General features: G+C 35.8%; 1 protein-coding gene across 5 annotated transcripts in view; it reads left to right on the forward strand.

Moving 5' to 3' along the window:
- ADGRB3 (adhesion G protein-coupled receptor B3) overlaps window positions 1–23779 on the forward strand; it is a 510634-nt gene that overhangs the window by 399601 nt on the left and 87254 nt on the right. For all 5 annotated transcript variants that reach the window (XM_072408480.1, XM_072408481.1, XM_072408479.1 and 2 more), the window contains 3 exons: window positions 647–773; window positions 1786–1889; window positions 8678–8780. In XM_072408480.1, coding sequence (XP_072264581.1) covers window positions 647–773; window positions 1786–1889; window positions 8678–8780 — 334 coding nt within the window. The remainder of the gene's footprint in view (window positions 1–646; window positions 774–1785; window positions 1890–8677; window positions 8781–23779) is intronic.

Raw genomic sequence — 23779 nt, forward strand, 5'->3', positions numbered from 1 at the left:
GGGCAGGGAAATAAAAAGAGCACAGGGGGGATAGAAGGACATATTAACCCTTCGCCATAAGATTTGGCTTCATCAAAAGGCTTTTTGGCTTATTTTATTTGCTTATTTTGCCATCTCCCTCCCTATCCTCTCCGTCTTGCCCCCCTCCCTCCTCCTCTCCCGAGGTAAGGCACAGGCAGTGTGGAGCAATCCGACGCTGCCTGTTTCCAGGGTGAAATCCATCCCCCTCCTCTCTCCACCACCTCTCACATTCAGCCGCTTTTTAATTAATACAGCTAGAAAGGATTGAGGATTTAAAGGGAAAAAAAAGAATAGCGCTAAATAAAATCCGTAGTGTTAAGTGAGGCTTCGGAATAAGCAGCTCCGTATGACATGAATGCAATGGTTGTGCTGGAGGTCTGTGCGGCTGCCGGAGGAGTGAGCGTAGCTGTGTTCAGCACCAAAGCGGCGGACAGCTCCCTGCCTGCAGCCCAGCACCGGAGCCCCACAGCGCTCTAATGAAGGGCCATTGAAGTACACATCGTCTCTGTGCTGGAAGTAATCGCTGCTCTCCATTATGCTGCGCCTGCTTGTTTCTCTCTCTCCTTGTTTTCTGATCATCTAAGCATTTAGCTATTGTTTTCTCATCTCTCTTTTTCTATTCCAGGAACGACTCTTTGGGAACCTGGTCCACCCAGGGATGTAAGACTGTGCTCACCGATGCATCCCATACGAAATGCTTATGTGATCGTCTATCTACCTTCGCCATTTTGGCTCAGCAACCTAGAGAAATAGTAAGTGACAAAGGAGGGCTAGGGACTTTTCACATGCTAGGTGGGAATGCTGAATTGCTGGGATGGAGATGCTGCCTTGTACACAAGGATCTGCATGGACAGAATGGGGGAGAGATTGACATGTTCAATTAGGGATTGTGTGTGCTGCAATCCTTCTATGTATGCATGAACCCAGGCTGGGGGAAAATCACTCACATGGGCTGCACAAGTTGATTTCTTGCTGATATGCTGATCAGGATTGAGATTTGGCTATTTAATAGTATTTCATGTGTAATTACATGCACACTGTACAGTGGCTATTGGAATGGGGAGCCTAGATGGCTTAATAGATTGCAGATATTCACTGGGCATCCTACAGTGTGATTGTCTTATGGTTAACCAGTGCAGCTCATTTCTGGCTAGAGATTTTACTCCTATGCTTTACATATTTCATTTAGGACTATATTTTTTCTTAACGATTGCAGTGATTGTATAAAGCATTTCATGTAGACTGTTTTACTAAAAAGACTTTAATTCTGTCAGAATAAGTGAAATGCAGCATGCAAACTAATGTCAGTACTAAATGTGGCCTACAGCTTATGGATAGAATGAGTGTCTTTACTAGCAAATGTATAAAATATGCTTGTTGTGGGGTTTTGGTGGACGCACAGACATTTGCATCTAACAAATTAGAGATAATCTACCTCCTGTTGGGTTTACTAGTTCTAACTTCTTTACATACCAGCAAACTTTAGGGCATGCCAGACGTTAACCTGTTTACTGGGGAAAGTTTATCGCAGAGTTTCTATAACTTTAAAATGTTACTGAAGAATAACTCTATCACAAATATATATATATATATATATATATATATATATATATATTTATATCTACAGTTCTTCTTTATTTGTTTGCTATGGGTTGTCAGTAGTTATTGCTCATAGCATGCCTTATAAAAAAAACACATTTCTTTACAAGTTACTGACAAATGGCACTGATTAGTATGTTGAATTGCCTATGTTTTAATCTACAGATCATGGATTATTCTGGTACTCCTTCAGTCACCCTGATAATCGGCTGTGGTCTCTCTTGTTTGGCCTTGATCACGCTTGCAGTCGTTTATGCAGCATTATGGAGGTATATATCTAGTCTATTAGAGAATGTTAAACTAAATGTTTAGAATTTTTAAATGTATTGTGAAGAAACATGTTCTATAGGTATATAAACAACAAATGGTGTATATTACTCACTGTACACTCATGTGCTACATCTACAAGTTGTAGAGCGTTACCTTTGGATATCTTTCATAGTTACAAAGTATACTAAGCATTTGATCAAAGCAATGTAACCTAAGCTCACTGGCTTTGAAGTAGTAATAAAAAGAAACTGAGAACTTAAAAAGTCCACTACTTGAGACCAAACTGCCAAGGTAAGCAATACAAAAAGGTATTTTATAAAGTTTTGTGTAACCAGTTTCTAGGAAAGTTTAGACTTTCTGCAGTAATGTCTAGGGCCCAAACAGATCTCTGCTAAAATGTGTTGCTGTAACACAAGCATTAATGCATATGTTTCTGTGAAGGGACAATAATGAAAAATTGCATGTGTTAGAGTGTTGTATTCCTATTCATTTTTAATTGCAACCCAGGATAATTTACTGCTGAAAAATTTATTTTGAAGATGCTGCCTTAATGCAATGCATGTTAACGGACACAAAACATTAATTAATGCACATGTTAAAACACAAGGCATCGCTGCAGGAACATGTGTAAGGGTCCTAAAGTAAATGTGGCACTGTATGTATGCAGTTCTACGCAAAATGAAGGTTTACTCTCCAAGCTGATTGTTCACTTAGCTGAGTAAATAGGGTAAAGTTTTATTAACAACACCGTAAATTAGGCAATCATTGAATAACAAGTTGCATGAGAGTGGATATGTGGATTGAAAATTGTATTGGGAATTAGCCATGAATTGTAATTTTAACAGCTGGTTTGAAAATCAGAAACAATACCATACAGCTATACCACACTGGGCCATGTGTAATAAACTGCCAGTTGTGAAGGTGAAGCTATAGACATTCGTGTATTTTCATATTCACAATAAGAAATATTTAAAAGCCCTCACTGACCTCAATAGCTGTGGGCACTATGGTGCAATTTTCCTTCAAGGTTCACAACTGAAGCACTGCTAACCTTGCTTGCTCTTCCTGGATCACCTATTTAGAACTCATTTACTGCTTGTTTAGATTAATTCAATACTAGAATTTCCATAACCTGGCCTCATGTCCTCATTAGGACCATTCATTCTTTCTGGGCAGATTAATGGCAGATTCAAACCTGCCATGTAAAATTGCCATGAAAAAAAAGAGAGTTGGATACTACAAAGTGAAACTGCAAGATCACAGATGTTTCCCACACATCAATTACAAAGCTGATTTGGTATGTCTAATACTAGACATACTCTTTTTTTGAAAGGTATTGAAAACTCAAAGGTATTGAAATACTATCAGTTTCCATTTGCACGTTTACATTTGAATGTAACATTATGTTGGCAAACTACTTTTCAAACCCATTTATTTTTTTTTAAATACCCAATATTGGGCAAATGATTAGAAAAAAAGAATCTGACCATGCATTAAATGTACACAGACTGGGGTGAACCTTAAGTCATCCACTAAGTGTACATAGTGTGTACTCCACAAATGCATAGTTTGTCAGCACTGGTATGGACCATATTACACAGTACGTTAGTGGGAATGTTTTTTAAAGGCACACAATAAAGCTCAAGTGAAGTCTTAAGTGATATCCCACTGAAAAATAAAGGGTGCAATCAAACATATATTTTTGAATGTGTTACTACAGCCCTTTGATAATATCTTTACCTGCAACAGTGGCAAAAAACCATAAAGCTATGTACACATATCCAATGGTTCTCGCCCGATAATCGGCTCAGGACCGATATCGGACGATAATCTGGCGTGTGTACAGCGCCTGTCCTATATCGTCCGAACGACCGTCCTGGCTGGATGATGGATGACGAACGATCCTAATGCAAGGGAAGAGGGAGAGCGCGCAGCGGGTCCCACTGTGTCGTTCTCCATAGAGCTTCCTTCTCCTCCTTCCCTCTCCATAGAGCAGAACGGTGCTGTATGTACAGCACTCGTTCATGCATCGTGCAGTCCTTAGTCGTTGGAAAGGATCATAAAAGATCCTTTCCAACGACTATAATTGCATGTGTGTTTGCAACTTAGGACTCCAGGGTCTCATTGCAGATGATCACTGCCCTTTGTGTGTGAGCAGTGGCCTTTTTCTGTAGCAGTCCTACAAAACCATCTGCTAAGTCACATCTACAGCTATGCAATCAGCAGAGAGTTTGAGTTTTTCTTATTGGAAAGTGTTAGCCATGCTTTATACAGGTACAGGTACACAACCCGCCTACTTCCCTGAGCCTGCGATCTGTATGAGGGACATGGTACGCAGCTCTGCCTGGTGTGACCTACCAGTGGGTTCCTTCTCCTCACTCTGCTTGTGGGCACAGAGCCAGAGCTGCGTACCAACAAAATTTTCTCGAAGACCACCAGTTGGCGACCACTGGCATAAATTATAACTTTGGAGAGTTAAAAGATAGTCATATGATCTGGACCACAGTCACAGTTTAGCTATATATATATATTTATATATATATATATATATATATATATATATATATATATAAAATAGGAAAATGTGTATTGTATTGTACCAGATAACCATATATTTTAACCATGTAAAATGTAACAACATTTTAAGTTACAGAGAGCAGTAAGCAACACTGATATATATATTTATATATATATATATATATATATATATATATATATATATAAAATAGGAAAATATGAGCTTTTTTATGTTAGAGAAATATGTATTCCAATGACAAAACTATAGAGGAGTTATCTTAAAGTAGGTGTAAATGAAATAATGACTTCTACTGTGAATGATGACCATATACTTTGGGTATATTTAACAACAGAGTGGAAACAAAGTGATTTTGATTTCTGTTCAATAAAATGCTATCTCTAAGGTGTTCATGAAATGTTGCAATATTTTTAAGTGGCTGTCCTGATAAATAAGTCATACAAGTAGTAATGTCTCCATCTTGAATAACCTACAATGAGAACTTCTCTAAGACATCATTGTCAATACCTATCTAACAATACTGTGTGCAGAAAACTTGGATAATTGGATAACACTTTTGATGGTCCTCCAATTCACTTCTGTGCATCCAGCAAGTCTCTGAGTGTATGCTGTACAGAGAGCTTAAGCATTTGACTGACTTGGAAAAGATTCTCAAGCACATTCAAGAACTAAACCCGTTACAGCTGAGTTTGCAAGCCGCAATTGAAGCGAAAGCATTGGTTTGGGGGGCAGGGCTTAGCTGTACTTAGAGTAAGACTGTTCTTCCAAGACTGTTAAACCAATCAAAAAAGGTATTGTGTTGTAAAATTCTTATATATATATATATATATATATATGCATAACATATATTTATGAATGAAAGTGATGCAAATATGGTGCCTTACAGGAAATCTATGTAGGTAAAGATAAATGTTCTTCACAGGAAAAAAATAATTTAGGTTGAGCTTTTTTTCACATTTAATTGTATGAAATTCAATAAACATATCCTCAAGAGCAATTAATGTAATAGATTTTAATTACACCCAAGTTCACTTCCAATAATCTGGGAAAAAGGCCATGACTGGCATGTATGTAGAACGTATATTGTCCTTGAAACTGTGGTTGAAAGGGCAGCACCAATTTGATACAGATAGTCAATCTAACTAAATATATAGGGCTTGCTAATTTTTAAAAATACCATTAGGATTCATTTGACAGCACTAATGCTTTCCTTGGTTATATAGTCCAACATTAGTATACCTTTTGGTAATTGTTCATTTTGTTTTTTTAGTACAAATGAACAAATACCAGATTTTCATTCAAACGGTGCAAACAGAAAAACGTGTTATACTTTAACAAATGACACATAATAATGAGATTGTGTATTTATTCTTGGTATCTAATATATATAATATATTATATATATATATATATATATATATATATATATACTGGTATATCATATATTATATCATATGAAAAAAGGAAGAATTGGAAAGTTATGAACTAGTCTAGTCAAAGCCCTGATTTGAGTTCTAATTGAGATGTTCCAGGGAAATCGAAATGGGCAAATCATGGAAAGAACCCCACAAACATTGTACCCTAATGAAGGCTTGGTATTACCAAGGTTCAATGCTCTTACAAACCCCTTATACATGACTTATATCCTGCTGTTTAAGCACATTGAAGATCATGACATGGGTATAAATAGAGTATGCATGTGACAAATACTAGAGGGAATTTATGCAAAATACTTACACATAGTACCCCATTACATGTATTGATCATTTCCGTTTATTTAGATATATCACCTTTGCCTGTAGGCACTACTTGAAGATATAATGCCTGCCTGTTTGAATATATGGAACAAGTCAGTATTTTCATGGGGTATACATACTTTTCACAGAATTATATGTGATTTTGTTATGTACTAGATACTGGGTACCAAAAGCAGCCAGCAATATAAAATGATATAGATAGCGTTGTCACTGTATAAATAATAAACAGCTGTATATTCTGACATCTAAACCCTTATTATGGAGCCCACATGTAACAGAAGTGGCCCAAATACCAAATGGCCCAAACAATATAGTTAATTTAGCAAGGTATGAATTACGCATATGAATTGTGTACAGTTTGCATTTTCACAGCACGCAGTTGTGCTGTATTACAAAGATAACAGAAAACGGGATTGTGCTGTTTGCCATTCTTTTTGTGATAATATAGTTTTCATTAAACTACAAATAAAGCAGTGACACTGCATGACATTACAGTTTTAGAAAGTGCTGCTCTTAAATTAATGTGGGTTGCCATGGCAGTGAATTATAATTAGAATGTGTTTTTAACACAGGAAACAAGTGCATAGAAGCTTTTTAAACCAGATAAACTTGTGTTTTAGGTGAAAAATAGTTGAAATTCAGTTTGCGCATATTTTATCAAATGTTGCAGAATACTTTTGGTAATGTATTTATCATAAGCGTAAAGAGCTATGGCAAAAGGTACTGAATTGGCATTGAAATGAACACTGAATTATGTACATGCTGGCATTTTAGTTGGTTTGATTGACAGTGTTTTGTAATTTTATTTGGATGCAAATCTATTCTGATAATGCTGGAAATGACACCCAATTATACTATGAATTGGGAATTGTAATTGTTTGGTAGTAAACCAAATGCATTGTCCATGCTGCCTTGTTCTTTCAAAGGAGGTGCACTTTCCCATTGTTTTGTGTTGCTTACTGGATAGTGTATCATCAGTTTGGAGGCATCACAGCTGCTGTGTAGGCTAGACCTTTAGTTGCTGTGTCACTGAGCCCATTATTTCCATGCTATGGATGTAATAGCCAGTACTAATCAGCAGTCTGTTGTTTTACATTTGGATAGCACACATTTCCCATTGGAATGCATTTAACAGCGTGCAAGTCTACTTATATGTCCAGCTTGCTATGACAGTGCAGATTGCTGCCATTGTGGATTGTCCTTTTACCATGCAGCACTGTGGTGCCTGCATAGTGTTTGTGTTTTCTATCCATGTTCATGTAGGTTTCATCCACATTTCCAGTTTGCTTCTACAATCCAAATATAAGCTAGTAGGTTCATTGTCATTAAAACAAAGAGTCCCTAGGCTCTGCATCTGATGAGTTTGGCCATGTATTGCGTTTGTGAGCTCCTTCTGGGCAACACTGGTCAATAAAATGACTAAAGCACTGCCAAATTTGACTGTGCTGCATATGTGGATGAATAAAAATGCATATCACCAGATATAGCCAGGTGTCCTTTTAGCAATAATACAAACAGCCAGATCATGTGGCACATAGAAGCCAGCCAGTAAGTGACCACATTAATAGATAAACAAGGCCATTTTTGTATGCATGCACCATCTCAGCTGCTAGATGGTCAATCATTCCTGCTTGAATATGATTATGCGTAAGGAATTACAGTAGTTTTTCCCATATTAAGTGTAATTTAATATGGAATAATGGAAGTTAGTTCCATGCAAATTGAAATGACCACCATATTTACTCTTTGTACAGTATTTATACAGCATATATTAGTATTACAGTTGTCTATGTAACAATCATAGCCATAGTCAACCTTGTATACTCCAATGATGCATATTCATGTTTAGCAGTATATTCCACTCAGGTTTTTTTGTGCAAATACAAAGCTTGTCTTTAGCTTTTACTTGTGTACAAATTTAGTGGGTATACTTTATTAATATCTGTATAGAAATACAGTTAGGGCTTATTCACACTGGCAGTGAGGTTGCAGTGCATTTACTGTTTCTTCACCCCAGAAAATGCTGCCGCATGGGGAGACATTACATGTAGCATTTTCTGCAGCAGCCACCATAGGGAATGAATTAGGGCTGCAGTGAGAGGTACTAGAACAACCAGCTGTCACATGTGCAATCACTGGCTCTTTTTGAACCAACACTGCCCTGCAAGTCCTTGAACAGCTGGCAATGTGTCAGCCACTGGGAGCCGCAAAAAATTGAGCAATTAAGCGGCTGGTGGAAACCTGCCCTTAGAGATCAGCATTCCTGAAGACACATTAATATGTTATGATAATGTGAATAAATTCCAATTTTCAATGTATTACTTTCAAGACTTACAATGCATCATGGGAATAGTTTATCTCTTCTTATATAGCAATTGTACATATTATTTACAGTAACAACTTATAAAATATCATTATGTAAACATCATATCTGTTAATTTTACTGGCATCTATTTCAAATAATTTTTGGTTTTGTTTGATTTTATTTGAACAGATACATCAAATCTGAGAGATCAATTATTCTGATAAACTTTTGTCTCTCCATCATCTCATCCAATATTCTTATTTTGGTGGGCCAAACTCAAATACAAAACAAGGTAAGACACATTTTGAATAACCAGTTGTTAAGAAGATGATCTGAATAAACTCTGTGTATGACGCTATGTCACAAATTGGAATGGCCCTTTTAGCTTACAGTTTATAATTGTTTCTGTTTATGGTCTTATTTTATATCACTGAATTTTAAGTTGTGTTTCAATCCATTGGTACATAAACTGGTTTTATTTTTGTACCTATTGCGTATTTAAAGTGAACAGAAAAAATGAGATATATTCAATATTTCAGTGGTTGCTAGGTGACCGGTTATATTCTCATTAGAATCAGCTCTGGCTAGCTCAGTATCATGGACATTTTTGTTCACCTTTAGATGAAGAATGCCTGTCTTTGAGAGATATTGTAATAGTATATCTTGTTAGTTAACTTTACCCACATATACTGTAATTATAAAAAGCACAAATATAAAAACTGGGCCTATTCAAAATGGAACAGCAGACTGCAATAAGTTCAATGCTAACATGCAGTCAGATATCAATTTTGCAGGTTTGATAGTGGACTGGTTGCTATGGTTACACTTTGTACATGATCATTGATCTTTGCAATGCCTTACTATATACGAATACATAACAAAAATTGCTGAAAAAAATCAGATTTTTCTTTTATAAACAGAATGTTTATGTGGGTCTCACAGTCTCTGCTAGCCATACAGAAAATAAAAAAATATGTAGCCATGTATGGCTCTTTTTCCTAAGCATGCCATTGGCAATATTGGTAGGGCAGGCATGTATGTTGTGTTTTTTCATTGACCAGCCATGTGAAAGTTGTCCTGTGTAAATAAAAACCTGTGATGTAAATGCAGGCAACATAAAACATCAGTACATTGGAGGACAACCATATGGCCACCTTTGGTAATACCCCATGTATCTTGCTGGGCCCAACCACCTCTCTCTTGTGAATTGCAGAATGTGAGGGTCATTCTTTGGGTGACCACATGACTGCTTGGTGTCGGTGGGGAAAATGGGCAGTATTTATGTAAAGATAGTCATTAATGGATGGTAGAATTGTCGGCTTGTGTAACTGTCATTAAAAGCAACTACAGAAACTACTGCTGCAGAATTATTTTGTTTTACTGGTATAAAAACATAGGTTTTATCTAATAATAAAGATATCTTGTTAGTCGTACACACAATAATGTTAAGGGTGTACTTCCAAGCATTTTGCTGGTCAGTGTCTGAATCCACTTAGTTTGTTGAAATTAAGTGCCTGTAGTCTTTCTTTTATGTCTCTGCTGGCCTGGTTCAAGGGTATCCATAAATATCCATAAATGTCTGTCATGTTTTCCGTATACAAAAGCAGGCTTATTTTCCTTTTATAAAAGTAGTCTTTGTTACCAAAACCAGTTGCACATGCAAGAGATAACTTTGTATGCAGTGAATTAATGAAGTGAGGGAAGGGTTATTGAAGACATGTAGCTCAGCAACATCCAAACCTTACTGGGTGTATTTTTGATTTTACAAAGTCATTGACAATATAACTGAGAGGCTAAAAATTGACCTTGGAATCTTTGCAAATGTTACAAAGTTACAGTTAGTCATGTTGAAAAAAGACCATCAAGTTCAACCACTAGGGAAATACACATATCCCAGATATAAAACCCTACGGACATAGTTGGTCCAGAGGAAGGCAAAAAAAAATCCCTGGTACAATTTGACAGGGGAACAGGGGAAAAAATTCCTTCCTGATTCCATGAGGCAATCGGATGTTTCCTGGATCAACACTCACTGTTATCTTTACTCTAAAGCCTTAATACCTAGTTAAATTCTGAGAAAAACATCCAGCTTTTTCTTAAAGCAATCTATAGTAGTTGCTGAAACTACTTCCTGAGGGAGCCGATTCCACATTTTCATGGACCTTACAGTGAAGAATCCCTTCTTTATACGGAGCTTAAACTTCTTTTCCTTCAGACACAAAGAGTGCCCTCTTGTTCTTTGTAATGATCTCAAAGTGAATAATGGGTAGGAGAGTTCTCTATATGGAGCATTTATTTATTTATACAGAGTGATCATATCCCCCCTTAAACGTCTTTTCAGGAATCTAGTCCTTCTGTGTGCCAAAGTTGCAAATGTTGCCCACCGTTTTACCTTCCTCTGGATTTAGGAGATTGTGATTGAGGGAAATCAATCATATTTTGACTGTAAGAATTCTGTGGCACTTAAATATATGTTGAAAGCAATTGTCAAAGGCCATGACCAGTGTCAACAGTGCTTGGTTTGATTGATTTCATTGTGTATAGTACATTGTAGAGAATTTCTTGTGCAATGTAGAGATTGTACTGACTGCAGATCTGTACTGAGGTCATGGGGAATAACATGGATCTAGATTTTTGGGTAAGTGTTCTGCTTTCCATAATAGCCTGTGTGGAATGGCATGGAATGGAAAGGAGAGCTGGGTATAGCTCCTTCTACCTGATAATGATTTCTTCATAAACATGGGTGCAGCGTAGTTTATGCATCATCATGTATGGATGCCATCCCTGTTCTCAGTCAAATGTAGCTTTCTGTGCTGTAATGTGCATATCATAAACAGTTTGGATGTAAGCAGAACTGTTTCCCTGGCCTGCGAAACTGATGACCCAAGAAAGGAAAAGGCAGTAGTGAGTGGTTATTTTATGGCAAGTACTTATTGCCCCTAGATTTACAATAGATCTACTTTGTTTTAAAAGTATAGTTGTCCTTCAGTGTACAATTATGCATATTAAAAATACCGGTTCTCTTAGCAGGTCTGTGACATTAGCTTTTGTTAGAAGGGAATACAAGCTGGGAGCAGTAAAAGCAGAATTCACTTGAATGTCCACATTTACTGCTCAGTTTTATAACATGCAATAATTTTGCTTGGCCATACAAAATAAATTAATGTAAGCCATTTATTCTGTCAGTGAAAACCGTACTCCATTTCCAAGAAATGTTCCCATTTGTCATCCACAATGTGGTAAAATGTAGTTGATATAATGATTTGGTATCATGGAGCGATAACTTCATATATTATATTTATGTATACTTCACAGCACTTACACAGCCAGTGAGTTACTATCTGCATATAGTGTGGGAAAAAGAAGCCTTGTATCACAAAGGGATGGAGCTTTGCTAGGCAATAACTCTTAGCGTATTATGTACATGTCTGTTTTTGAAGTTTAACAGGGTATTAATAACGATTGTTTGCCTGGGATGGTAGCTGGGGTGTTTAATGACTGTTTATTGTTTTATTTTCTAATCAGCTTTGTACGTGTACATTTTTTTTAAAGAGATACAAATTACTATTATTTCTGTATACTTGATAATATTACCTATAATATTTTGTAAAGTATACAAAGAATAATTTAAAATATTTAACCTGGCTCTGCTGGTGGCATTGGAGTAAAGATCCAAAAGGTAAAAAAACAACTGCAAATAGTATACAGCAGTCATTTCAGTAATATTTTGGCATGATTGAGAAACTTTCACTTGTATGTTCAACCAAGATACTTTTACTATATATACAGTTGACATTAAAATATCCGGCAACCTCGAGATCCGAGAAGTGACGGAGTTTTGAAAGTTATACTCACCTCCACACACAGGCCAGCCTTCCACTCGCAGCAACCAGGACATCTGGCATGGTTTCACGGAACAGGCAGCAGGGACGTCTTAGCATGTATTTATTGTAGTAAGCAAGACCTAAAGACTGTTTGTGCAGAACAACGCCACCAAAAAATCAGTGGCCAAACAGTGTACTGCAGTCCCTGTATTGAAAATGCAATCTGAAATTCATGCCTGAAAACTGAAGGAAATGGAATATTGATGATTGGATTTTCAATTCTCAACTGTATGAATAAACATTTATGTTACAAAAGCAGAACTGAAATTATCTTTTACTGATCAGTCATGATTATTAGAACAGACAAACCTGTTTGTGTCCATTATTTGCTAGCATAATTGTAACATTATGGTAAATGGGGTCTTATCACAGCTGCCCTTTCTGAATAGACTTTATCTTTTTCATTCCTTCAATTGCTGTTTTCCAATGCAGTTTCGATTCAGCCCTGAATTTGTTTCCTACATCAAGGTATCGAATGCAAGCTTTTCTGTTTGTGAAGGCTGAGGAAGCTATGTTTTATGGTAGCATAATGTTTGCACTCAAAGTACAATGAAATTGTTTCTTTGTGGATGTGAAATAGTGAAATGACTAGCTGACTGGTGTGTGATTGTCTGTGATTGTCTGTGATATCATTTTTTTTTTCACAATTACTGCTTTGTTTCTAAAATTATGCTTGAAGTGTTAATGAGATTAAGGCCTACCACATATGGGCAGGTGACTCCCCAACAATAGCCAAGGAGACACCTGTCGCATTACCATATATGTCAGGTTGTGAAATTTACTAGGTATACTGTTATGTTTCATATGAGTGCTCTATTATCTGAATTTTTTTTTTTTTTGGAAAAAGCTCTATTTAGGCCATTTGATTTGGTTTTGAGTGTTGAAGGTTTTGACCTTCTGTAAACTTTTTAATGCTATCTTTGTATGTATTTTACCTAATTTCCATATGATGTGAGTGAGGAACACATCTCCTTATCCCATTGGATACACAGGCAACAGGAAATCTAATTTTCTAGTGTAGTGAGAAAGGTTTAGAAACTCAAGCAGTCAATGGTTACTGTGTTCTGTATGCTGAAGACTACATGCTGAAGTCTACGAAAATTCTTGTGTTTGTGTCAGGCCATGCCATACAGAATAGTGGTAATACTTGTGCCTAGTTCAGCACAATGATCCCATGAGGATTTAGGATACTAGATTGTAAGCTCTTCGGGGCAGGGTCCTCTCCTCCTGTACCACTGTCTGTATTCGTCTGTCATTTGCAACCCCTATTTACTACCCCTATAATACCCCTATAATGTACAGCGCTGTGTAATAAGTTGGCGCTATATAAATTCTGTTTATTATTATTATTAATAATAATAATAATAATAATAATAATAATATTAATGAGGATTTAGGTGTACAGGCATCACTGAAAAGACAGCTACCATGGGCAGTTATGGCTTTAAAATGGTACATTTGTCTGCATCTGAAATCTGTAATTCCAGCTTTTAATAGAAAGGCTAGGGCTAGTGGTTTAGCTAATGCTGTTTATAAATGCAGCAGAGCTTTAATGTAGTGTTGTACTTATAACTGTTGGGTTTTGGCATTTTGTTTTGCACTATGATATATATACTTAAAATAGCAGGTTTCTAAGAATTACAGAAAAAATGGTAGGGCAGTTTGTTCATATTATTAGTCAAAAAATGAACATTCTGATATGTGAACTGACCCATATAACATATGTCTTTCTTATTTGTCCAGTCCTGCTGCCTCAATGCATTAATTGGTGATCATGAGTTAGTTCATTCTTATGAAGGCAAATGCAAAGTTAGTGTGCTGTGACAAATACTCTCATTTCAGTACCAGAAACATGAATGTAAATAACACTGGGAAAACATCCCACATAGAAAAAGCAATAGCTTGTATTTATTGTGAAGCAAACATTATTCACATAGCAACTTTTACTTATTTGTTATAAGTAATCACATAGCAACTTTTACTTATTTGTTATAAGTAATCACATAGCAACTTTTACTTATTTGTTTTAATTTTTTAAAGTGTTCAACAGAATAGCCAGTAGAGACAAATCAGACACATTTTTATCATATCAATATACAGAGTGAAAATCTGTTATTTAGCAGTACAGTTATGCAGTACATACAGTTTTTCAGTTTTCCCAATAAAATTGAGTCTTGATATTGGACTTGAGACTTGACTCTACCGTCTATATTTCTATTGGTTCAAAGCTTTGATGGGTTATCTGGTCCCTAGGCTTTACCATCCAGTAGGAATGTGATGGCAACCATCAACCTTAAGGAAGCATTAGGATTTACCTGCCAGAATAAGCCTGCACTGCATTCAGGCATAATAGCAAGGTTTGAAACTGCTGCAAGTATGCGCAATCGCCTGGAAATGCCTGCACAACTGATGATCTTCCATGAAGAAATAAAATGGTAAACCACAATCAATGTGCAGACCTACTAGGGAGAAAACAAATGTTTGCTTCCATCTACATAAAAAATAATAAACTACATTAATTAAGTATTACATTTAAGCTGACCAAATTTCATTGCACATCTAAGCAAACTGGATAAAAAAAGCTATTGATATTGTCTAAATTATGTGATTCCTGTGACTGCCATCATTTCTAGTTACTAATAATATGTGCAAAATTCCAGTTCCAGGTTACTATTTATATTAGAGCTATATCTATACACAAAACATTGTTACACATACAAGTAAGCATTGTTCATTAAATAGTAGGCTTGTTAGCCAAATACTTAGCACTAACTCTACTTTCCATTTTAGCACAGTTCTTGTTATATGGTATTTTCTAAAACGTGTTTTGTATGTCCTTAATTCAGTCTTTTTCTTGTTATTAGAGTATGTTGTTCAGACATCATGTAGTTATATGCACAGGTTAATGCTCAGAGTTGCTTGCTTATCCTGACTTGTCAGCATGCTAACTTTGGAACATCAACAAATGCCTTCTGGTATCTCTATATTTATTTTATTGGCACTTTTTGAAGTTATTTTCTTTTTATAAACTTTGCTTCTGCAATGGAAGTCTTCATTCATGGCCAACCATGAAAATCTTTACTTTTGCTTCATTACCATGCAACACTGAAAATAAAAAGGTCATGACATGTGTACAGAATGACATTCATAATGAGTTTAAAAGGCAAATGAACAAACAATTGAGGTCATTTGTGATGCACAGTGAAGACAAGGTCAGACTTTGCGCTTGCAGTGGTCCTGAGAGTGATGATCAGTGTTATTATGTTATGCCACTATTTGCCCTTTTGGAAAATAATAGGATGAATTAGTAATGATTCACCAGATGAGTAAACAGCCAATCATGGAAAAGCACTCTAAAGGAGGATGCATTGTTATTCTGATTAAGATTTACCAGTTAGGAAAAATCAATAAATTACTCCCAAATGTGTGTATCTAGTACTGTATAGTGCTTATTCTTTTTCTTAAAAGAAAGCTGTATTTCACATATTTGCTTCCATCCTTTTAGGTGTTGCATTTTTAACACTAATGATATTTGTGAACTTAACACAATAACATCTTTGTTAGTTCTATCTATGGCAGGCAATGTGTTATTTTTTTATTTATTCAGTTTCCCCTACCTTTTCAAATGCTGGTCCGTAGTATCCAGTAGAATGTATGCGTGACCTTTGCTTAGAGCTGCATAGCGCTTGGTACTGTCTATGCTTGCCAGAGGTTCCAGTCATTTCTAGCAGAAATGCCAAAATCCCATTTACAAAAGTGACCACTTTTGTAAACAAGGATTTGATTTTCGCGCAGTTGTATAATTGAAATCAATCTTGTGTGATTATCCATTCCTTTAGTAAATTAGTCTACATTTTTTTCATTTTTCCTATTGTGTTATTTAAACAAGATATACATTTTTCAGACTATAATAAATAAATACATACGTTTTTGGCTTTTAAAACTATATTATGTATGTTGACTGGACGTTGAAAAGATTAGACTCCAATGATACTAGAAGATAGTAAAAAAAAAAACAATGTACACTAGCAGGTTAAAGCAGCAAGCAATAAAATTCACAACACCCCTGGGCATGCACCCTAATGAGTCAACTTCTTAGCCAGTTCTTTTATAGCAGTGAGAATAAGGTGTTAAGGGTAACTACATGATATTGAACTTATTCTTGCTACAAGTTAATGATTTATTAGACTGAGATATCAGGTTTTAAGGATCCAAAGGGTAATAATTTCCATGGTATCTATGAGAGAGAAACCACAAGGACCACAAGCAAGTTTAATCAACAACCAATTAACACATTTAATTGGGAGATTCTGTTAAGGATGGCTGTATTTGCTGTTGTGCCAGTATTTCACTTGATGTGTCATCTCAAAGGGAATATAGCAAAAAGTAAAGAGAGAAAAGAAAGTCAATAATATTTTAAAAGTTCTAACATCAGACTAGAACTTTATACCACATACAGCTTTGTATAACGCAGTATTTCAGAAACATTCTGAAATTATGTTTAGATGAAGTGATACTTTATAAGTGTTCTGATACTCTAACAAGTATGCTTGAAGTGTATTGCGTGTTTAGTTATTCCAGAGGTACAGCTGGATCTTTTATGGAGCATAAGAGGTAGATACAATTGCCAAAGAACATTGAACGTAAGATGAGTTTATAAAAACAAGATCTTTTGAAGAGGTCATACTGCAGAATTAGACATTGTGAGAACTAGAATATCTATGGTAACATAAAAGATTTTTTGTATTGTAGCTTGACTTGAGTGAATAATTAAAATTCCTTTCCACTGGAGGTTCACCTTTGGTTGTCAGTATTGAATTATTATTATTATTATTATTATTATTATTAAACAGGATTTATATAGCGCCAACATATTACGCAGCGCTGTACATTAAATAGGGATTGCAAATGCTGGCCGCGCGTACGTTCGCGCTTCCAGCGATCGCGGATTTCAATGATGAATCAGGGGCATAGTGTGTAATGGTGAATTACATCTATACTTGAAAGAAGAACATAAAGTCTAAGGACTCTTAGGTGTGTGACTAAAGTGCACCAGATGTTTAGGAGGTGCAAGATGTTTTTATACCCTTCCTGAAAGTGTCATTGAGCAAGTTCTCTTGACCAAAATTGGCTCCGGGGAGATTAGAGTTTGCAGCAGCTGCTGTGCATGAAAAACAAAAAAAATACATGGGGAGGTACATACAGGGGCCCATCAAGTTTTCATGGCATTTTATTGACAGAGGCTCAGACTGATAAATTGCAGTGGCACACAGATCAGTAGTTCACTTTTAGGCTGCCTGTCCTCTTCCAGCCAGGTCCAATCGTAGCTGCATCTTCTGCTATGGATGTACGCTGTATGAATCAGATTAGTCAAGGCACCAATTTTTTCACTCCTCTTATCAGTTTCCTAAAATGCGTAGATTAAATCAAGGATTCAGTCTCTTGACATCTAAAGATAGTGATTGTTAGTTTACTATTTAACAAAATACACTAGTAAATACCCTTCCATACCCAGCCAGGCTTCTTCTACTGAATATCGGTACACTTTCTTACAACTCTGAAAGCCACCATTCATTTATTGAGGCAGCTCATCTATGAAGAGTATTTTTGTGCAGCTGTGCAACGCAGTATGTTACTCTAGGATGGCAGCACAAAAACTGCTGCATGCTTTCTTTCCTTCTTTGTTGAGAAAGAAAAGGGAGCAAGATTATCCTGTCTGTTTTTGCTTAGAATTTATTAATGTGACATTCAAGTATGCTTGAAAAAAGTACAGTCTAGCAGGAAAAAAATGACTAAAATGCACACTAATTATGCATACCTTTGCCAGACAAAGAATGCCAATATTGGTGTTGTTCTGTGTATTCATTTGTAAAAATCAGTTCATGATTTGTGTGTCTCGCTGTACTTTGTAAGCCACCAAGGTATAGTTAGCTTGAAATGGGTGTTTGTGTTTGTGTTGGGTGTGGATGAAAGGTAGTCTAATTTAAATCATGTTTATTTATTCAGCTTTCATTTACTTATTAATTGGTTGCTTAGTGGACGTGACTTTTGGTTGTGTTGGCATCTGTGCAGTCCTGGTTTCCTATCCCTATTCTTTCTCCAAATTTGAGCTGCAGTTCTCAGTATTACAGCGCCAAACTGCATGGCAAGTTTTGTCAGGAAAATGACAGAAAAAGGGACCTACAGTTCTAATTAGTTAAGTACAATCAAATAGGGAGTTACTAACCTAAAATTATAAAAAATATAAACTTTCTGACAATAAATACACTTTGATAAAAATCTCAAGCAAGCAACATAAAGTCACCAAACATCATGAATGATACAATCAATAAAATCAGAAAATATTTTTTGGCCCTGACGTGTTTCACGGCTACAACCGCTTCCTCAGGGCATTTGATAGCAGACCAGCACATACAAATGAATTTATGAAAATGCAATGAAATTTATTTGTCCCATAAAAAAGATGGACTAGAATCTGGGCAAATATTATAATAATTTTGTTTGTTTTGATTATATCATTCAGGATGAGTTTTGGGACTTTCTGTTGCTTTTTTGACATTTTTATAAAAGTGTATGTATTGTTAGGAAGTTTGTTGTATTTTTTAAATAAAAATTATTTTTTTTTATATTTATATGCCAGTATATCCCCACTTGATTTTACTTACCTATTTGGCATAGTAGGCCTCTTTTTTCTGCTGTTGTTTTTGGGGATATGGCATTTTCATGATGTACGCATTATGCCTGAGGGGCATTCTTATTTAAATTGCTTATCAGGAAAATGTTCCAAGCAAAAGTGTATGGTGGGTGTGAAGTGCTGCTTGGTAACAGTGACGTGATGATAAAAGATAAAATATTCCACCACTGGTTGATACAATATATCTCCATTGTTAGATCTAATCTGCCAGCATTAAGTGATATATTGCATCATGGCATGGTGATATAATTTGCTGGGCTGAAAAGTTCCTAAGTGTGCTCAAAATTACTTGCTAGTTCCATTTGGCCTAAATGATTCTTAAGCAGGTAGAATTTGTTTCCAATATGTATTCATGGCGTCATTTTCAATTGACAGTCACAGGAGTGTACTTTTATGTGCTAGGCAGGTAGTTTTACACCAAATTGTCATAAGTTACACTGTGGTAATGCTTTAGAAAAATAAACGCAAGATTCATTATAAAATGTATTTTTTTTACATACAGATTTTTTATTTATCTCTGCTTTGTGTATCATAAGCATCTTATAGTTGTCTCTATGGATACAAGCATTTAAAGTAAGTTGCTAAGAACACAGATGACAAAAGGATGAGAATAATGTGGTAGCAACATTTCTAAGTCATGTTTTGTGGGGGGGGGGGGTTTAACCTTTTGATTTTTTTAGACCTTTAGGATTGCCAATTTAACTAGCTGTGTCGTTTACAAGGTATATCCACTTAAAGGGAAGTAATTAAAAATTACCATAAAACTTGAGTGCATACATTTAAAGCCCAATAAAATCATGCTTATTTGTATTATTTTTATCGGTTTAGTTAAAACAAGTATAACGATGCATGTTTTTAATTGTGTGTGCTTGGAATTGCACACCAAATAGCCATACCACTACTTTTACACTGTGAGCAGCAGTTCAGTTCTCAATGCTTCCCCTGCATGGCGCTCCAATCAAAAATGCTAAGCCTGATGACAGGTGCACTGTTCAGGCGGGGAAGTTAACTAATGAGGCATGGTCTGCTGTGTGTTGCTGACAAAGATTGGCTTTTTATCATTGTAAACACAAATTTAATATTGTATATATTACTATATTTTTGCATGACAATGGTACAGTGGACGAATGCAATGTTACCTCTGCTTCCAGCTTACCCCAACCTTTTTTTTCTTGTTCTGACCCTCCACAATAACCACTCAGAGACTTCCTTTTGGGTACAACTGGCAATAGCATCGCTTTTATTAACATACCACATAACTTTATTAGAACCATAGTGTACAACAATTGATCAACCATAAATACTTTTTACATTGTTCCAGTTTTGTTCCAGACTTTCCTCTGCAATTTCCAATGGTCAAACTGACCTCTCCCTTTTTTGACGCCCTTTTTAACCCCTCTCCTTTGACCCCACCCTGCCTTTAACATCTTACCATCACCTCGTGCCTTTGACCTATCACCTCCCTGCATTCCCCCTCACCCTGTCATGTGGCCCTCCGCCCATTTTTTCTTTTTTTATGATACTCCGGGCCTACTTTTCCTGTGGCTTAGATGCATACATTAAGCTTTAATGTCTAATACATTTTTCCACATTGATTTTCTAAATATTAATGCAGATATATCTAGATGAAATGATATATAGTACATGTGTTAAACACCAAAATATAGATGTGTATTAGGATAAAACCCATAGTAATGTCATTATAATAGCAGAGAATAAAATAGATTCTACCCATCATTTCGATAGGCCTCATATACTGTTACAGTATTAGATAAAAGTATCTATAGGATTTCACAATTCACAATACATATTAGTTAAAATGGTTGTTAATCACAATTTTAGTACCACATGGTTTATGGCAGGCTATATTCACTATAAAGCATTACTTGCTCATTGAATAAAATAAATGGGCTATAAAATTAACATCATTATAAAGGGCAAAGTAGTATAAAGGATCGTACGTATTTTATACTCAGAAATGCATATGGAGAGAAAACCGTACCTGCTGAATGTTTTAGCTTTGTAGTTTTTAGCATTGTAGGTAGTGTTGTAGTTTTTCTTGAAGACACTAGCTGTTAATTGGGTGGTTTCCCTTATTTCCTGGATTTGCCTCAATATTACGTTTGTTAAAAAATGTTAGGTTATTATTATTGATAAAAAACAGTATTTTTTATCAAACAGTGGCACTGACAGATACAAACAGTGGCACTACATACATACATACACTACTATATTGACAACACCTAGAACTTCACTTAAACCACAACATCCTGAATCTGTAGGTCTAAAGAGGGACAGCAATAGGATTGCACACCCTCCAGCATGAACACATGCATGGAGCAAATACATTCCAATTTTTTTTTTAATATATCTTCATTGATAGATAATAACATAGATATAACTACCACACTGAAAAGGGATTGCATGAAAGTATACTTTCCCCAACAACACTGTACATTATCCTATTACTTTGAAAAAAAGGCTTAACCCTATAGCCATGGAAAAAGTAGTGCCCAGGTCTCATGTATTATAGTCATGGGTAGAGACTGTATAATACCAAAATTCACCATGTATACAAAAGATTAGCTAATCATACACAGGATATGTTTGTGGCACTCATTAAAAATCAGACTCTGTTTTAGCAATTATGGGAAGAACTATTTATCCGAAATTAAAATACAAGAAAGAAGAGAGAAAATAGGAAAAGCACAGCAAGAAAAACAGTGAAGAACCCAAAGGAACAAAAGCATGGGATAAAAATACAGATTGTGCAATAAAATGCCATTATTACTATCTAGCGAGACTAAGTTAAGTATGACAATGTAAGCAGGTCCTGAGTTTGAGCATGTTTGTCCACTCTATCATGTAGCTGAGCGGTAAAAGTTTTATCAATAATCAATTAAACATCTTGTATACATGTGTATAGTTCAGATGATGCTGGGGTAAAACTAATTTACATTTCAAAGCAAAAAGATGGGTATGGTACTGGGATGGGTAATCCCAGTATTTGATTCAAGGGATCCAATTTAATGGACACATCTGTAAGCTTAATTTGAGGAATATTAACGTCTCGCCAATATGAAGCTATGCATGAATCTAACCAAAAAATATGATGGGAATAAGGACCGCACCAGAACCTCACTTTGCCAGCATTGATTACTGGTGAAAGAATAGATTTCATGCAATTTAACAAGGATGAGATATCAGTTCATTATTATTTTTTAGGCATATTACCGACACATGGTTTATAGAGAGTTTTTTTTTGTGTGTGTCCCCAAATAACCTTCTAGACATCGAGAAGGAGTTCCCTGTCAATAATAACTCCCCATTTAGACATGTATACATCCTTTATGAAAGGAGCTGCAGGTTCAGACTTCAGAGTCTGATAGATTTTAGACATAAGACCCCCTACAAGAAGGAAACTTGGGTCAAGGATGTTAAATCCTTCATTTGGGACAAGGCACAGTGTCTGATCTGAAGAATACTATGGAATGAAGAGGAGGGGATTTCATGTCTGCTCTGAATTTCTAAAAAGGAAAGCAGGGTTCCTGAGCGAGAATGGGTTAGCTGACCAAACTGAAAGGGTGAAATTTAGAGTTACATCTTAGCCAACTAAATTTTGTGAACTGTATAGGTGCTAATTGTAAAAGTAGGGAGAGTAGGGAAAACCCGAAGCAGAAAGAGAATTGGCAACATCCAAATTTTCTCTATTTCCCTTCATTTAAAGGACTATAGGATGGATCAGGAGGCCAGGTAACGCATATGAAGTTCAGAACCTCTGCCTGTAAATGTTTAGGTGCAGCGCATGAAATGTTGATGGCAAAGCTTTAAAAACAGACAGAAATTTAGGTAAAAATGGACATCTTGACCAGAGAGACATGACCAAAAAAGGATATGTGACGTGATTTCCATTTGTTGATCAATCAGGGATAAGATAAACTCCCATATATCCGATACTCTCCAAATTTTAGCAATAAGGGGTACTATAATTCAAGAACTTGAAGACTTCAGACAGAAGAATATTTTCTTTGTATAGCACATTATTGAAAGATTGGGTATGGATAGAGGTCCCAAAGATATCCAGATGGTGTCTAATAAACAAAGTCAAGCTTTATATGCAATGCAAAAAGTAAGGGCCGTGGGTAGCCATGATGAGTGCTGATATGAATTACATTATTTGCTGAGGGAAACGTAACCTTTACTGTCAGGATGGAGAACAAAACATAAATCACCAAAAGGAAAGAGCCATGTACACCCACACTTCGTAAGATTTGAAACAGAAGAGACCAACTGAGGCCGTAAAACACTTTCTCTGCAACAAACCTCAACAAATGTATTCCTAATTATCCTCTTATTAACCTATTATTAGCAAACCCTTATCTGTGAATTACATACTTCTCCCTTAAGTAACATTTTTCTGACATTTTTTGATTCCTATTTTTTAATATTCCTATTTTTGTTTTTATTTGTTTTGTTTGCAGTTCTAACATTTCTAGAAAATATGCTAAACTGAAATAAAACAACAAGCTATTTTTTAAATTGCAAATTTGTTTGCTATTCTTTGTACCAGAAACATCATTTTAGTATTTATTTTAAACAGCACAAACTGTAGCATTAAAGTATTTTGTATTTACAGTAAAACTAATTTAAACTAGCACTGCTTAAAATAGAGAAAAACACACATCTTCTATCAATAGTTTACATGGAAAATAA

The sequence above is a fragment of the Pyxicephalus adspersus genome, chromosome 4, assembly GCF_032062135.1.
Source record: "Pyxicephalus adspersus chromosome 4, UCB_Pads_2.0, whole genome shotgun sequence".
Lineage (NCBI taxonomy): Eukaryota > Metazoa > Chordata > Amphibia > Anura > Pyxicephalidae > Pyxicephalus > Pyxicephalus adspersus.